The 18,734-nt window shown below is 37.9% G+C and overlaps 1 protein-coding gene across 3 annotated transcripts in view; it reads left to right on the plus strand.

Moving 5' to 3' along the window:
* The window catches only part of LRIG2 (leucine rich repeats and immunoglobulin like domains 2), a 64,088-nt gene that overhangs the window by 24,269 nt on the left and 21,085 nt on the right, over positions 1 to 18,734 (plus strand). For 2 of the 3 annotated variants that reach the window (XM_018045929.1, XM_013962524.2), the window contains 7 exons: positions 13,048 to 13,113; positions 14,467 to 14,541; positions 14,696 to 14,830; positions 15,641 to 15,784; positions 15,908 to 16,051; positions 16,523 to 16,666; positions 16,874 to 17,017. In XM_018045929.1, coding sequence (XP_017901418.1) covers positions 14,471 to 14,541; positions 14,696 to 14,830; positions 15,641 to 15,784; positions 15,908 to 16,051; positions 16,523 to 16,666; positions 16,874 to 17,017 — 782 coding nt within the window. In that variant the 5' untranslated portion in view covers positions 13,048 to 13,113; positions 14,467 to 14,470. Of the gene's footprint in view, positions 1 to 13,047; positions 13,114 to 14,466; positions 14,542 to 14,651; positions 14,831 to 15,640; positions 15,785 to 15,907; positions 16,052 to 16,522; positions 16,667 to 16,873; positions 17,018 to 18,734 lie in introns of those variants that run through there. The other variant, XM_018045930.1, reaches the window with a different exon arrangement.

Below are 18,734 nucleotides of genomic sequence, written 5' to 3' on the forward strand. Positions count from 1 at the left end.
AACTTATATTGAACTTAACGGATATCTGTTCACTTCCCAAAATCTTTACAGTAACTTAATAATTATTAGGTTGGTGCAAAAGTAATTCCAGTTTTTCATTATTGAGCTTTGCCATTTGATACTGTAATACATTCTTAAATAAATGTGGTTATGTTATATATAATTTTAATACCCATTTCTCGCTTTTTCTTTTTTCTACTAATGGCTTGTATTTGCTGTTTAAATTTATTTTAAACTAGTAAAATGATGTTAGACAAAAAGCAAATTTGAGCAGTTTTCTTATTTGACTTCAAAATGGGTCATAAAGCAGTGGAGACGCTTGCAACATCAACAACACCTGTCACTCAGGAACTCCTAACAAACATACGTTGCAGTGGTGGTTCAAGAAGTTTTGCAAAGGAGATGAGAGCCTTGAAGATGAGGAGCATAGTGGCTGCCCCTCTGAAGTTGACAGTGACCAATTGAGAGGATCATTGAAGCTGACTCTCTTAAAACTACATGAGAAGTTGTTGAAGAACTCAGCATCAGCCATTCTACAGTCATTCGGCATTTGAAGCAAATTGGAAAGGTGAAAAAGCTCAGTAAGTGGGTGCCTCAGGAGCTGACTGCAAATCGAAAAAGTTGTCATTTTGAAGTGTCATCTTATTCTACACAACAACAATGCACCATTTCTTGATCGGATTGTGGCATGAGAAGATTGGATTGTGACTGAGAAGAAACTCCAAAGCACTTAGCCAAACTTGTACCAAAAAAAGGTCATTGTCACTGGTGCCAGTCTGATCTACTACAGCTTTCTGAATCCCAGCAGAATCTTTACATCTAGGTGGGAGGGGGGTTCATGTTTGGGAACGCATGTAAGAATTAAAGATTTTAAAATTTTAAAAATAAATAAATAAATAAAATTAAAAAAAAAAAAAGAATCTTTACATCTGAGAAGTATGCTCAGCAGATCGATGAGATGCACTGAAATCTGCAATGCCTGGAACTGGCACTGGTCAACAGAAAAGGCCCAGTTCTCTGTGACAACACCCAGCTGCAAGTTGCGCAACCAGTGCTTCAAAAGTTGAATGAGTTGGGCTATGAAGTTTTGCCTCATCCATCATACTCACCTGACCTCTCACCAACCGACTACCACTTCGTAAAGTATCTTGACAGCCTTTTGCTTCTACAACTAGCAGGATGTTTTCAAGAGTGTGTCGAATTGCAAAGCATGCATTTTTATGCTACAGGAGTAAACAAACTTAATTCTTGTTGGCAAAAATATGTTGAAGACAGTGATTCCTATTTTAATTAATAAAGATGTTGTTTGAGCCTAGTTATACTGATTTAAAATTCATCATCTGAAACCACAAAGTTATGTTTGCACCAACCTAATATAGGAGGAAAGTTATGACCAACCTAGATAGCATATTGAAAAGCAGAGATATTACTTTGCCAACAAAGGTCCGTCTAGGCAAGGCTGTGGTTTTTCCAGTGGTCATGTATGGATGTGAGAGTTAAACTGTGAAGAAAGCTGAGTGCCGAAGAATTGATGCTTTTGAGCTGTAATATTGGAGAAGACTCTTGAGAGTCCCTTGGACTGCAGGAAGATCCAACCAGTCCATCCTAAAGGAGGTCAGTCCTGGGTGTTCATTGGAAAGACTGATGCTGAAGCTGAAACTCCAGTACTTTGGCCACCTCATGCGAAGAGTTGACTCATTGGAAAAGACCATGATGTTGGGAGGGATTGGGGGCAGGAGGAGAAGGGGACAACAGAGGATGAAATGGCTGGATGGCATCACCGACTCGATGGACATGAGTTTGAGTGAACTCCAGGAGTTGGTGATGGACAGGGAGGCCTGGTGTGCTGTGTTTTATGGGGTTGCAAAGAGTTGGACGCTACTGAGTGACTAAACTGAACTGAATATAATAAAATATAGTCTGTCCAAATATAAAATAGTCTGATACACTGATGTGAACCCAGTTGATATCCAGAAACTGATGATGGAATGTATCTTACCTTTCTGTATGTTTTCTTATATAAGCAACAGCCTTTGTCCTGCTGTTGCTGAATTATTTTTTATTTTATTGAGTAAATGGAAAAAAAAAATTGAAAACATGGAATTACTCTGCAATGATGTAGATAGGTAGGGTGAGGGGAGGTGGGAGGGAGGTCCAAGAGGGAGGGGATGTATGTATACATATAGCTGGTTCACTTCGTTGTACAGCAGAAACACAATATTGCAAAGCAGTTAATATCCAATAAAAATAAAAGCATGGGATTAGTATGCCATGGTTTTGTACTGCTTACTAAAAATTCAGCTGTTCATTGGCTTGAAATTTGAGGGCCAGACACCGGGATATAAGGTGCAATTCACTGTTTCATAAGTCAGTCCAAAAACTAAGTCTAGTATATATGTACTTTACACTTTCTTTCTGAGGTATGTTACTAATTAAAAATACAAAAAAACATCTGATTATTATTTTTTCCTTTGTCCAGTGTCATAGTTAACCTCATTGCGTCAATTTAGGACATTATTCTGAAGGAGATTCCTAATCTCTTTGAGAAGTAACAATTAAAATCTTTCCCAGTCATATCTTGGGCTAAAGATAGGTTTTATGTGTGAGTTTATTTTTAAATAATACTTTCCTATGGTAAACTATTTAAAAAGTACAGGAGCATAAAAAGTGGTAAGGCTGGCTCACTGTTAACTGTTTCTTGGGTGTACTTCCACAAAGTTTTACATATATGGCTTTTCCTTTTTGGGGGGCACAAATCACAGGGATTCTTTTATTTTTGTGGCTGAATAATATTTATATATGTATGTTTATAATACAGATATATAAGTATATATAATTATATAACAATTATATATAAATATATAAATACAGATACATGTGTGTATATATATATTCACATACATATACATATATTCTTACATTTCCTTTATCCATTCATCAGTGAGCACTTAGTTTCCACATCTTGGCTGTTTTAGATAATGCCACATTGAACACAAGGGGCCAATATCTCTTTAATGGTTTCATGGGGCATGACTTCAAGATGGCGGAGTAGGAGGATGTGCACTCCTCTCCTCCTGCTGGTGTTGTACGGTCTTCCGTGGAGGCATGGGTTAGCAGTGGCCTGCCTCAGGGACAGAGGCCTTGGCAGCAGCAGTCCTAGGAGGTGCCCCCTGGTGGAACCTTCCTGGAGGTCCTCCCTTTGCTTTAAGCAACCCTCCCCAATGGTGTTCTATGTACTATGTATAAATATCTCTTATTCTTTTGTTTTTTAAATTAAAATATACAGTTGATATATACAGTATTATGTTAGTTTCAGGTGTGCTGCATAATGATATGACACTTGCATACGTTATGAAGTGATCACCATGATAAGTCTGCTGTCGTGACAACCATCTGTCTCCATAAAGTTATTACAATATTATTGACTGTATTCCTGATGCTGTTCTTTTTACTGGCTGCAGAGATTTCCATTGTATGGGACTTTCATAAGTTATTTAATTGATCATGTTTTAATGGACATTTAGATTTCTTTTTATTTTATGGTTTTGCTATTATAGTAACTTCCTGGTTCAGTTCAGTTCAGTTGTTCAGTTGTGTCCGATTCTTTGTGACCCCATCAGCTGCAGCACGCCAAGCCTCCCTGTCCGTCACCAACTCCCAGAGTTCACCCAAACCCATGTCCATTGAGTTGGTGATGCCATCCAAACATCTCATCCTCTGTCATCCCCTTCTCCTCCTGCCCTCAATCTTTCCCAGCATCAGGGTCTTATTCAAATGAGTTAGCTCTTTGCATCAGATGGCCAAAGTATTGGAGTTTCAGCTTCAACATCAATCCTTCCAAAGAACACCCAGGGCTGATCTCCTTTAGGATGGACAGGTTGGATCTCCTTGCAGTCCAAGGGACTCTCAAGAGTCTTCTCCAACACCACAGTTCAAAAGCATCAATTCTTCAGTGCTCAGCTTTCTTTATAGTCTAACTCTCATATCCATACATGACTACTAGAAACACCATAGCTTTGACTAGACAGACCTTTGTGGACAAAGTAATGTCTCTGCTTTTCAATATGCTATCTAGGTTGGTCATAACTTTTCTTCCAAGGAGTAAGCATCTTTTAATTTCATGGCTGCAGTCACCATCTGCAGTGATTTTGGAGCCCCCCAAAATAAAGTCAGCCACTGTTTCCCCATCTATTTGCCATGAAGTGATGGGACCGGATGCCATGATCTTCGTTTTCTGAATATTGAGCTTTAAGCCAACTTTTTCACTCTCTTGTTTCACTTTGATCAAGAGGCTCTTTAGTTCTTCTTCACTTTCTGCCATAAGGGTGGTGGCATCCGCATATCTGAGGTTATTGATATTTCTCCCGGCAGTCTTGGTTCCAGCTTGTGCTTCCTTCAGCCCAGCGTTTCTCATGATGTACTCTGCATAGAAGTTAAATAAGCAGGGTGACAATATACAGCCTTGACATACTCCTTTTCCTATTTGGAACCAGTCTGTTGTTCCATGTCCAGTTCTAACTGTTGCTTCCTGACCTGCATACAGGTTTCTCAAGAGGCAGGTCAGGTGGTCTGGGATTCCCATCTCTTTCAGAATTTTCCACAGTTTGTTGTGATCCACACAGTCAAAGGCTTTGGCATAGTCAGTAAAGCAGAAACAGATGTTTTTCTGGAACTCTTGCTTTTTCCATGATCCAGCGGATGTTGGCAATTTGATCTGTGGTTCCTCTGCCTTTTCTAAAACCAGCTTGAACATCATAGAGTTCACGGTTCAAGTACTATTGAAGCCTGGCTTGGAGAATTTTAAGCATTACTTTGCTAGCGTGTGAGATGAGTGCATTTGTGTGGTAATTTGAGCATTCTTTGGCATTGCCTTTGCGATTGGAATGAAAACTGACCTTTTCCAGTCCTGTGGCCACTGCTGCGTTTTGCAAATTTGTTGGCATATTGAGTGCAGCACTTTCACAGCATCATCTTCCAGGATTTGAAATAGCTCAACTGGTATTCCATTACCTCCACTAGCTTTGTTCGTAGTGATGCTTCCTAAGGCCCACTTGACTTCACATTCCAGGATGTCTGGCTCTAGGCGAGTGATCACACCATTGTGATTATCTGGGCATGAAGATCTTTTTTGTACAGTTGTTCTGTGTATTCTTGCCACCTCTTCTTAGTATCTTCTGCTTCTGTTAGGTCCCTATCATTTTTGTCCTTTATTGAGCCCATCTTTGCATGAAATGTTCCCTTGGTATCTCTGATTTTCTTGAAGAGATCTCTGGTCTTTCCCATTCTATTGTTTTCCTCTATGTCTTTGCACTTATCGATGAGGAAGGTTTTCTTATCTCTCCTTGCTGTTGTTTGGAACTCTGCATTCAAACGGATATTTCTTTCCTTTTCTCTTTTCGCTTCCCTTGTTTTCACAGCTATTTGTAAAGCCTCCTCAGACAGCCCTTTTACTTTTCTACATTTCTTTTTCTTGGGGATGGTCTTGATCCTTGTCTCCTGTACAATGTCATGAACCTCCATCCACAGTTCATCAGGCACTGTATCAGATCTAGTCCCTTAAATCTATTTCTCACTTCCACTGTATGGTCATAAGGGATTTCATTTAGGTCATACCTGAATGGTCTGGTGGTTTTCCCCACTTTCTTCAATTTCAGTCTGAATTTGACAAAAAGAGTCATGATCTGAGCCATAATCAGCTCCTGGTCTTGGTTTTGCTGACTGTATAGAGCTTCTCCATCTTTGGCTGCAAAGAATATAATCAGTTTGATTTCGGTGTTGACCATCTGGTGATGTCCATGTGTAGAGTCTTCTCTTGTGTTGTTGGAAGAGGGTGTTTGCTATGACCAGTGCATTCTCTTGGTAGAACTCTATTAGCCTTTGCCTTGCTTCATTCTGTACTGCAAGGCCAAATTTGGCTGTTACTCCAGGTGTTTCTTGACTTCCTACTTCTGCATTCCAGTCCCCTATAATGAAAAGGACATCTTTTTTGGGTGTTAGTTCTAGAAGGTCTTGTAGTTGTTCATAGAACTGTTCAGCTTCAGCTTCTTCAGCATTACTGGTAGGTATCTCTTAGTAATTATATGGCTGTATATGTAGAATGGATTCTTCGAAGTATTACTAGGTTATTCTAAAACATCTTGTGATATAGGTTTCTTGCTCAGTCATGTCTGAGTCTCTGAAATCTCATGGACTCTTTAGCCTGTCTAAAAAGGTTCCTCTGTCTATGGAATTTTAGACAGGTTCCTCTGTCTATGGAATTTTTCAGGCAAGAATACTGGAATGGGTTGCCATTTCCTCCTCCAGGGAATCTTCCCCACCCAAGGCTCAAACCCACATCTCCTGCATTGGCAGGTGGATTCTTTACCACTGAGCCACCTGGGAAGCCCTTGTGATGTAGGTTTTTACCTCAATAATTTGACCAAATCTTTGGTGGACTGCCTTATCAGTCGCATTTTTCTCATGAAATTAGAATTCAGAAGCAATATATAGTTTATTAACTTTAAAAAACTAATTTAGGGGAGTCATTCCAGTTAATTAAAATTTTCCCAAGACTTCCTTGGTGATCTAATGGTTAAGACTCTGTGCTTCCAATGCAGAGGGTTCTATGCCTGGGATGGGAAATAAGATCCCACATTCTGTGGCATGACCAAAAAAAAAAGATTTTACCTTGGGAAGTGGATTATGCCTTTGTATAGAAAAAAAAATACTTTGAAGAGGTGATAGTGTTGAACCATCATTCTATTTCAAATCTAGTTTTCTTGGACTCCAAAATCACTACAGATTGTGACTGCAGCTGAAATTAAAAGACGCTTGCTCCTTGAAAGAAAAGCTATGACAAACCTAGACAGCATGTTAAAAAGCAGAGACATTACTTTGCCTACAAAGATCCATACAGTCAAAGCTGTGGTGGTTCCAGTAGTCATGTATGGATGTGAGCGTTGGGCCATAATGAAGGCTGAGTGCTGAAGAATTGAGACTTCTGAACTGTAGTGCTGGGGAAAACCCTTGGGAGTCTCTTGGACAGCTAGGAAGTCATACCAGTCAATCCTAATGGAAATCAACCCTGAATAGTCATTAGAAGGATTGATGCTGAAGCTGAAGCTCCAATCCTTTGGCCACCTGATGCAAAGAGCTAACTCACTTGAAAAAACTTTTGTGCTGGGAAAGACTGAAGGCAGGAGAAGGGGACGACAGATGTCGAGATGGTTGGATGGTATTCTCAACTCAATGGACATGAGTTTGAGCAAGCTCCAGGAGATAGTGATGGACAGGGAAGCCTGGCATGCTGCAGTTCACGGGGTCACAAAGAATCGGATACAACTGAGTGAACAACAGTTGTGTAATTACCTACTGTTTACACACTGACCTGTATTCTAAACATTTTATCTGTATTCTTTTAATCATCTGAGCCATCTACTGAGGTTGTTACTATTAATAGTATCCTTATTTAATGGTAGATAAGACTCAAGTTTAGAGAGGTTAAATGAGTTGCCCCAGGTACAAAGACTGGGCATGCAGAAACTCTATTCTTAAATGTAACTATAGAATTTTTATTTTTTGTTTTGTTGTTTGGTCCCCACAATGAAGCAGTATTTTCAGTCATTAAGATCCCTGAGAAAGATAATGGAAGAAAAGATATGCCTCTTATTCTTGAAGTTAATGCTCCCATTTTCCTACCACCTTCAACTTTTTGTATTCATATAAAAAGTGTTACACAGTGTATTGCAAATAAGTAATGCAAATGAAGGATAGAAACTTTAATTTGGAATAGCATTATGTTTCATGCCATAATACAATCTTATTTATACTAAAAGATGTTTGCCCAATATCTCCAGCCATGCCTTTTGTTGTCCGGTTGCTAAGTTGTGTCCGTCTCTTTGCTACCCCATGAACTGCAGCACCCTAGGCCTCCCTGTCCTTCACCATCTCCCAGAGTTCACCAGAGTTCATGTCCATTGAATCAGTGATGATGCCATCCAACCATCTCATCTTCTGTCATCCTCTTCTCCTGTCTTCAATCTTTCCCAGCATCAGGGTCTTTTCGAATGAATCGCTGTTCGCATCAGGTGGCCAAAGTATTGGAGCTTCAGCATCAATCCTTCCAACGAATATTCAAGGTTGATTTCATTTAGGATTGACAGTTCAACCAAAAAAGCAAAAATGCTTCCAGGAAGCACTTATTTGTAAAGGAACTTGTCATACTCTCACACACATCTTTCTCATTTACTCCTATTTCGGACAGTTGTAACAGGCACTGGGTTTTCTAGCCTATGATAGTTGATAAGAAGCAACAAATTAGAAAAAAAGGCAAGTAGTACTGTTAGAGACAGGAAGACTGACAATTCCAAGAAGGGATAGCTTTTGTGTACAGCCGTTAGTGGTAAAGGAAAAGTAAACCTAAAAGCAGACAGCATTTTGAGCTGTTTAGGAGTCTTTGTCTTTAGTGTGCTCCAAGAGCCCTTAAGGCTGATTGAACATCAGCCTGTTAAATCATAGTGCTATAATTGACCAAAATGATAATCCTGAGTATTATTTTTAAAAGTAAATTATGCTGGATACACTCTAATTAGCAAAACAGGGATTTCCATTTACAGAAAAAAAGTGAATTATACTGAATAAATACATAAAGCATTGTCATACCCAAACTATTGGACTTAATATATATTGTTACTATCTTATAACTTTTGCAAAGAGCCCCTTTATCAGAAATTTTGTTATTGTTGAAGTTCACAGTTCAGAACTATTAGTGCTACATATTCTGAAAAACAAAAGATACTGATGATGGCTCAAAACTGTACATATATGACTGGACAGAAGAAAACTCCCGTGTCTCCAGTGCTCCAGGACTTCTTTGCAATTAGCTTGCAGGACTTGATTCTCCTCAAACTGTTGTGATCGCTCTGCACATCCTATAAATTATTTACACCCTGATGATGCTAAATGGCTGCGTTAATGGCACCTCTGGCTCCACATGATATCAAGAACTTAAATAATTCATCTTTTATTACAGCTGCATCCCAGTAGATTAGCATGAGTGAGAGCTGAGTGTCACACTGAGCTAAGGCCTTTGCTCAGGTCTTTTTTCTCCAAATATCATATCAGTAAATATTCAGATATTAGTGCTGTTAAAAAATAAAGATTATTGACTGTTAGAAAGCTAGACTCTTTAGGTCATGTTTATGAGGCATTAAATTGCTTCACCTATTTAAGTGCATTTTAAGGATGCTTCAGGGGGCAAATCTTGGAAAGACAGTTCTCCATTTTAGGACTTTCATTTGAGAAACAAGCTAGCGTTAGTTTACTGAACTGAACGAAATTAATGACTGGCCATTGGCAAGGACAGTGAGACCTTAATTTTCAAAATTACTCAGATTGTTAATCTCAAGGGTTTTATATCTGATATTTGAAGTCTTCAAATTTGTCTTTGGACTTTTTGGAGTACTTTAAAAAAAAAAAGGGAAGGCAAGCTTATGGAGAGCAAGTGTGTGTGTGTGTGTGTGTGTGTGTGTGTGTGTGTATGTACGTGTGTGTGCATGCACACACACCTCCATATGCCTGTGGGTGTGCTAAGTTGCTTCACTCATGTCCGACCCTTTGCAACCCCATAGACTATGTAGCCCACTAGGCTCCTTTGTCCATGGGATTCTCCAGGCTGGAGAATGGTTATGGTTACCACGTTCTCCTCCAGGGGATCTTCCCAACTCAGGGATCAAACCTGCATCTACTTATGTCTCATTGGCAGGCAGGTTCTTTGCCACTATTGCCACCTGGGAAGCCCCTTCACATGCCCATGTAACATTAAATGCCAGAGTGAAATTAAGATATAAAAAAGTTAATTTACACCTTTTCCATGAAGGGTAGTAGTTGAGTTGATGTTGAATTCGTGTTTACTCTTGTGAAATGATTCCACAGAGTACTATGAATGCTGCTTTTGAAAAAGACAAAAAGATAACTAAAGTTGACAGTGGTTATAACCTTAGCACTTGCACAGTACCTGGCATATGGTTCGGTAAATGCTTATTGCATAAATATCTGATGATCAGATCAATCCGTATAATTGTAGTTACACACCTGATAGTTTGATAGAGCAGCTATTTGATTTATACGATTTATGGCACCCCACTCCAGTACTCTTGCCTGGAGAATCCCATGGACGGAGGAGCCTGGTGGGCTACAGTCCATGGGGTTGCTAAGAGGCGGAGACTTCACTTTCACTTTTCCCTTTCATGCATTGGAGAGGGAAATGGCAACGCACTCCAGTGTTCTTGCCTGGAGAATCCCAGGGATGGGGGAGCCTGTTGGGCTGCCGTCTATGGGGTCGCACAGAGTCGGACACGACTGACGTGACTTAGCAGTAGCAATGTATGATTTATACTAGTTGCTTCATATAATACTACTACTTCGGGGAGCGAATTTCAGTTTGCTCTATTTTTTAATCTGTACTATGTGGATTTGTGGCAGAAAAGTCCAGAGAGCCTCATTATATGGGGTTCTGTGAGGCATATATTCTTAAGACAGCATTAGTCTGTAGAGAGGCTCCAGAGTTTTTTCAGGTATCTTCTGTATTCCACTGAAAATCCTTAGACGTTCTTCAAACATACAGAGAAAATTATTCTTTACTCCAGTCAAGACACTGGACAGTTTTCACTGATACTGAATACATAGTGGTTTATACTATATATAAGTTGAGTTTCATTTGATTGCTTTAGATTTCTTTAATAATGGTTTTCTTTAAAACTGATTGTCTGGTCATCATTGACATCCATGAGAGAACGGTAGGGGATCGTACAGCCAAAAGTTATACTGTCAAGGAGGTTAGGGTTTGGAAAGGCATTAGAGGCACTGATTAAAATGAAAGCCCTTAATCTGTAAAAGGAAAAAACCCCTAATTTCCAGAAAGCATGAGATATAGAATTAAATCATACTATGGTATCCTACTATACAGATGATGTTAGCTCTCTGTTTGCCAGACCAGCCACCTTGAAGCAGAATATGGAGTATCTAACTTAAATTAGAACAGTTGAATTTCTCCTTCAGTTGAAGCACCACAGTAAATAAATATCTTTTCGCTTGTATAAATATGAAATGCTGTGTTTATTGTTCAGTAACACGTGTAAATTGGATGAAAGTGTCTGCATAAGGGCAGCAAGAGACACACAGACGTAAAGAACAGGCCCTGTGGGAGAAGGCTGGGATGGGATGATTTGAGACGATAGCATTGAAACGTGTGTATTATCATATATAACATAGACGACCAGGGCAAGTTTGATGTGTGAAGCAGGGAACCCAAAGCCAGCGCTCTAGGACAGCCCAGAGGGAGGGGGTAGGGAGAGAGGCAGAAGAGGGGTTCAGGGTGGGGGGCACGTGTATACCTGTGGCTGAAGCATGATGAAAACCATCACAATATTGTGACGTAATTACTCTCCAATCAAAATTAAGTAAAAGAAAGTGCATATAAGATTTTTATGTGGAGTGAATTCATATTTTTATTTCTTGACATTTTCCAGCACATCCCTCCATTCATGAGTGTCTTTGAGCTGATATCTGGTGCCACATATCTTAGAATATAGATTTTATGGAAGAGGCTTTAAAACTATGTGAAAAAGTGATGGTTGGATCTAGCCCTAATTACATTATGGTGTAAATTAGGCTCTTACATGAAAGTGGCTAGGTTTTACAGATGCACAGACAGGCATCTAGCTGAGAACAAATTGTTCTGCTGTGATAGAGACATCGTTCAAACTGCATGCATCTGTCAGCGGCCCATGGTGGCGCAGTGAGATAAAGTGATCTGTACTGTGTCTCTAGTGTGCCCCACTGCTAACCATATTGTAGTGTATAATACATCTCTTGGGCAGACAGCTTGTGTGGGCTGGATTCCATCTCAGCCTTGAAAAGATGCCAGAAAGCATCAAGGTGAATTTTTAAGCCTATTTAAATATTTAGACTCATGACTAAATATCAGTGAAATCTCTGCTGTGTCTGATTGAAGTGAGATGGAATTTCAAGAATACAAGAAGTGAGATGGAATTGCAAGATTACAACTTCCTCACTTATTAGCTGTGTGACCTTGGATTGCCACATTATTAATTTTTCCATCTGTGTCTGTGTTGGGAAAGTGAGGATTGTAAAAGTATTTACCTCAAAAGGTGGTTGTATGGATTTAGACAGTTAATACATATAAACTGCATAGAAGAGTGCGTGGCACTTTATAAATGTTAGCTGTTGCTGCCACTACTATCATCACCATTAAGATAACTTGGAGTGAGATGAATTTCTCTTCTCTGAAGCTAGATTCCCTTTTTTAAAAATTTTTTAAGGAGGATTGCATCTCTATCAGGGATGTGGTCACCCTCAATTCTAAAAAATAGAAACTCGCTGTCTTGACTAGTGAAATCCAGTCCATCTTCAAGTTTATCTATAGGTAAAGTGTAATACATATGTGACGTTTATACTACTTTAGAAGTGTATATTTTTATTACTTTAAAATGTGTATTTCTTTCAAAAGTATGTAGAATAATATAAAAGTATGTATAATAAAAAGCTATAATATAATCACTGGAAGGGATGAAGAAACCGTATCACTGAAATGATCTACAAGATGTATTGTTAAGTGAAAAAAGCAAGAGGCAAAATAATGTGTAAATTATTCCACCATTTGTATAAATTTTTTCTGGTTTTAGGCTATAAAAGAAATGATATTAAATTCACTTGTTGATGTTGGGGAGGAAAGTTGAATGACTGGAGAAAAATGTGGGAGGCTTTTTACTGTACCTCCTTTTGTAACTTCTTGATTACTGAACCACAGGAATGTATTTCCTTGTGAGTAAAACCAAAAATTAGAAAGCCCTCAATAAAACTGAAAAAGCTATTTTGAAATCTAGGTGAATTTTTTAATTCATCCTTTGTGAACACTTTTTAATCTGTGCTGCTCAGATTCATGTTTGATAGTGCTTTTAGATTCCTGTTTTAGTTTCATTGTTTTTTCTTTCCTTTAAGTGTGCTTTCCAACATTAACCTAAGAATGGTCTTTTGTCCCCCATTTAGGGATTTGAGTCATAATCGGTTGTCTAACTGGAACATCAGCTTAGAGTCTCAGACATTACAAGAAGTGTAAGTTATTTTTATTTACTTAAATTTACATTAAATTCTTTGAGGTGATTTGTTGAATTGGGAATTGCAGAATATTCAGTCCAAAAATGTCAAAGAAGAAAAAAAATTTGAAGGAAAGAAAACTTTAGATTAAAATGTGTTTAAAAACCTAAACTTATGTTTAGCTTTGTTACTATCACGAACTCTTTGGGTATTATGCCATTGAGTTGATGATTTCAAGTTGTAAACTGCATAGAAATACTATTCTACTTCCAAGGGCCCTAAAGTAAGATTTTTCCCCTCTTTAGAGTGATGTGTGTGTGTGTAGATATATATATTTTTACCAGAGTTTTAGCCTTAAAACTCTGTCGTGTAAATTTATTTAATTTTTACCTTTTGACTTGTCTGAGGTGGAAGTGTCATGTCTGAAGTAAATTTAAATGAAATACAATATTTTTGGTATCATTTGAAGTGTGTTGTTTAATGTAATTCAATATTCTACTTCATTGACATTTTTCCTTTAGTACTGAAATGTATTATTACGTAGTTTTTGGAGAGGATTTTCTAAAATATTATTAATGTAGTTATTGCGTTGTGATATTCTTAGAGGCACAACTAAACACCCCAGAATCAGATGAGTTTTTCTTTTGAATATCTTTGTGTCAAAGGGTACTTCGTGCTCTCATTGTTTCTGCATTCTCTTCTTCCCTGCCTCAAATTGACCACCTCTAATCTGCTGTGGACTGAATGAACAATTAGCAAGCTTATTAGCTGAAAGAGTAGGCCCTGAGGAAAGGAAAATGCTCAGTGGGAAGTACATGAACTTTATTATATATTTCATGGACTTCGTTACTTCATTTGGTTGATTGGAGGCATTTTACTCCTGGCTTCTTTTCTGTATTCTAGATGTTGAGGTTGCTGTATTCTAGGTTGAAAACCAGGTTGGTGAAATGTGATTGCATTAGATTTGCTACTAAAACAACTGAGATAATCTGTTAGGTCTGTGGTCTCAAACAGCTTTCTCTAACTTTGAGTAACTTAAAAAAAAATTTGTGTGTGTTTATTTTAAAACTGTATTTAATAACTAATATAACTATTGAAAGAACCTTGCTGGGAATTAAAAATATATAGTGTTGCAAAATATTTCCTAACGTTTCAAATGTTGGTATCAAATTATAGTTCTATACTAGGAAAACTTGTTAATTAAAATTTCTAGTTTCTCAGTAGAATACATTTAGTCTGACTCATTCTCGGTCATAGGCTTTTTTCCAAATGTGGCATCTATTCTAAAGAATATGTATTAGCTAGAAACTAGAACTCGAGAGGTAACATTTCCCTCAGTAAATTTTTAAATCTATTTTTCCTCCTATCCAGGAAAATGAATTATAATGAACTAACAGAAATCCCGTATTTTGGAGAACCAACTTCTAATATTACTCTCCTCTCATTGTAAGTAAATAAGATGTCAGGTCTTTTAGTTAAATTGTGAATAGTACACAGTTTTTCTATTTTTGTTTTAGGGACCCTTGTTTTTAACCGTAGTTATTTTTGTGCTCTAGGGTGGATCCCTGGCAATAGCTTCAATGTAATCTTTGTTTTGTAGAGTTCATAATATAATCGCAGAAATAAATGCAGAAGTGTTCCAGTTTTACCCTGCTCTCGAGACTTTAGATCTCAGCTCAAATCTAATATCAGAAATCAAGACATCTTCATTTCCTCGAATGCAGCTTAAATATCTGTAAGTAAAATAAGAGTTTAAACTAGATTTACTTTGAAGTGCATGTTTATTATTCATTGATACCCAGATAATGTCTGTTGTTTATTGTGATTTTGCTTGTGTGAAACAAACCTACGTTAGATTTTTTGGGTTTTTTCCCTGCCCTTGAAGAAAGAGTACCCTATTTACAGAAAATATTAAGTATCCAGGGCAAGTTTTGAGATTTAATTGTGGATTGTGTTTTGCTAACAGTTTTGTAAAAGATAAATGGTAGTGGTCTGTTAAATAGCAGCTTACTCTGTGTGGTAATGATGATAATTAGTATGTATGGAGAAGGCAATGGCACCCTACTCCAGTACTCTTGCCTGGAAAATCCCATGGACGGAGGAGCCTGGTGAGCTGCAGTCCATGGGGTTGCTTAGGGTCGGACATGACTGAGCGACTTCACTTTCACTTTTCACTTTCATACATTGGAGAAGGAAATGGCAACCCACTCCAGTGTTCTTGCCTGGAGAATCCCAGGGACGGGGGAGCCTGCTGGGCTGCTGTCTATGGGGTTGCACAGAGTCGGATACGACTGAAGCAGCTCAGCAGCAGCAGCAGTGTTTTACAGTTTACAAAACATGTTCACACTGTTTCAGCCCAAATGAAGTAGGTATTACCCTTGTTCTGTGTTGAAGAAGCACAAAGCAGTTACATGATTTGTAAAGTTGTTTACAGTTGCTAAGTGGTAGAACTGGGACTCAGTCATAGACTTGGGGCAGCTTCCTGGTGGTAGAATGCTGATTTAGTTTCATTAAATTTTTTTTGTCATTACCTTGTTCATTTTAGGAATTTGAGTAATAATAGGATAACCGTCTTGGAGGCTGGTTGCTTTGATAATTTGTCAAGTTCCTTATTAGTGGTGAAGTTAAACAGGAACAGAATTAGCATGATTCCACCCAAGATCTTCAAGCTACCTCACCTCCAGTTCTTGTGAGTAACTGAATAGATTGATTATAAGAAGATCATTTTTTCTTATAGTGTCTGTTTCTTTTTATTATTTTTAGGGCAAAGCAGCAAACCAGTTTTCTGACTGTAAAACAATTTTTTTTAAAGGGAACTTAAAAGAAACAGGATTAAAGTTGTGGAGGGTCTCACATTTCAAGGGCTTGACTCCTTAAGATCTTTGAAAATGCAGCGGAATGGAATTAGCAAACTAAAGGATGGAGCTTTTTTTGGCTTGGATAACATGGAAGAATTGTAAGTACTGTGAACTGGAATAGGAGATTGTTAGGAAAGGAATCTTGGACTTTTCAGTGCTAAACAGCTAGGATAGTAACTTTAATTATAACAAAGTATTTTAGCTTTTATGTGAAATCAGTTAAACTTTAAGCTTTGTTATCTAACCAGTATTTTTGTTATCATTTTTCCAAACATTTCATCCAAAATGTTTATATTCCTTTAATAGTTTGGTAGGTGAAAATTATCAGAATTTACCTAGAACCAGGTATACTATATCTTTTGGTGAGTTTGTTTTATAGATACATTTTAAACAGTCTCACCGCTTTCTTGCACTAAATCTAAAGTAACATATTTATGAAAAGAATTTGTTCGCTTGGGTTGAGCAAAAGTGTATCACTCTCTGTTCAAGCCTTAATGAAGATTTTGGAATCTCCCATCGCAGTGCCTTGTTTGAAACATATTTCCTCCTTTCTTTCTCTAATTCTGCAGAGAACTGGAGCATAATAACCTTACAGAAGTGAACAAGGGTTGGTTGTACGGCTTGCGAATGTTACAGCAGCTCTATGTGAGCCAGAATGCTGTTGAAAGAATCAGCCCTGATGCGTGGGAGTTCTGCCAAAGACTGTCTGAACTGTGAGTGTGGGATGGGATTTCAGTGGGGGACTGTGAGACTAGAGCAGATTGAATAAGTCATTCCCATGGCTAGTAATGAAATCTAATATCCCTTTTTATTAGAAATTTGAAAGCCCTAAATTTATCATGTAAGTAGAGTAAGAATATGAAAGTTGAACTGAAAGAGAGTGAATTCTCTACTCTGTTTACCATGTTTCCTGTTTTTAGTGATTTGTCCTATAACCAGTTGACCCGTCTGGATGAATCTGCCTTTGTGGGTCTGAGCTTACTGGAGAGATTGAATTTAGGGGACAACAGAGTCACTCACATTGCTGATGGTGTATTTAGGTTTCTTTCCAATCTGCAAACACTGTAAGTACATCTGTCCTTTTGGGGTTTTTTTTGCTGACTTTTTTTTAAAGCAGTGAAGCAAAATAACTAATGAATCTACAAATTTATGTATGTTAATATTTTGCAGTTCTTCTCTCCTGTGCCATGGGGCAAGACAGTCTTGCTTATCTCTATCCCTATACATAAATTTTACTTATCTCTAGTGATTTTAGCTTTACTTGAATTCTGAGTTAACTAAACAACAGATCATCTCTTACTGTGGAATAATACACAGTTGCTAGTGTCAAGAATGCACATTTTCTTACTCTTCTGACCTTCCGCTATAATCGTATTCCAGAACTACCGCTTCTCATTCAGAAGAATGCAGGATGTATTATGGGAACACCCCTGGCCGGAGACCTGCTACTGTTAACAATTTGCTGCATGATTTTGGACAGAAAAAACTAACATTTATTAATGATCTGATATGGGTCAAGGGCTTTCAGAGTATTAGGATATTATTGCTCTTTTCCATATTGGAGGACTGAAGTTTGGAGAGATTAAAATGATTTATTTAAAGTCACATCCCTTGTAAATGTTTGGGCCAGGATTAGAACCCAGGTCTTTTTTATACTAAAGCTCGTGTGATTTTTTACTTTACTGCCAGACAAACAGAATCACTTAACCTTTCCTGGGTGTTATTTTTTTTCTTTATCTTTTTGTTCAGTGAAGGATGGACATAGGATTAGATAGTTGCAAAAGGCATTATCAGCTTTGTGGTTCTCTAAGTTGAATGTTTTATCTTCATCATGGAATATAATTGAATGAAGAGATATTTTAATGAGATACAGTAATCTCAAACATAGAGCATAATAAAGTAAGAATAATCAGTAGAATTTGTAGATTGTTAGGTTCCTGAATAGGGGACTCTTTGGTCATCAGGGTTAGTTGATAAATGGACTTAGAAGAGAGGCAGGTTCCGAACTTTGGGACCTAACCATCAGTGACAAAGTGTGATGATTTTGTGAAGATGTCTATGGGTGCACAAGTGTGTGTGTGATTTTTTTTTAACTTAATGAAATAGTCCTCCTTTAGATTTGACCTTGAAAAATTAAAAATGATTATTTTTTTTTCTACATTATCAGAGGTTAAATTAGATCAGTGCAATCTCAGGAATTTATTTCTTTAGGAATTTATATTAGAAGCAGCTGTAGCCTTTTGGCAGTGCATGGGATGGCAGACAGGTTCTTTCAGTACAGCACTGATTATTGCTTTTAGTATTAAAGCTTAGGAAAGTAATTGCAGCAGTAATAACTAATGCTACAAAGATAGTTAAGGCAGAATTAGGAACAGACCTGAAATATTCTGGCTTTGGATCAGTGCTCTTGCCGGAGTAGATATACTTGTCACTCACTTTGGTGAGTGAGTTCTGTGGAGGAGTGCAGAGTCCTGCAGAGTTGAGCCATCAGTTGTTTGTTCTTTGGTAAAATAAGATGATCTTTTGTAGCTTCCACTTCAAGTAAAGACGTAGCTAAATGGGAAGAGTGGTCTATCTCCTTACTATTATTCACATAACTCTACATACGTCTTACAAAGCAGAAAGCTCTGTGCTCTGTTCTGAGATGACTTAAGGAACAAGAGTGACTAAATGTCTTTAACTGGATCTCCCGCATGAGGACAGGATGCAGTGCAGTTGCACCTTCTGAGAATGGAAGAATGGATTTTTTAAAGACCCATATTTTTTCTTCTAAAGAGAGCA

The sequence above is a fragment of the Capra hircus genome, chromosome 3 (assembly GCF_001704415.2).
Source record: "Capra hircus breed San Clemente chromosome 3, ASM170441v1, whole genome shotgun sequence".
NCBI lineage: Eukaryota > Metazoa > Chordata > Mammalia > Artiodactyla > Bovidae > Capra > Capra hircus.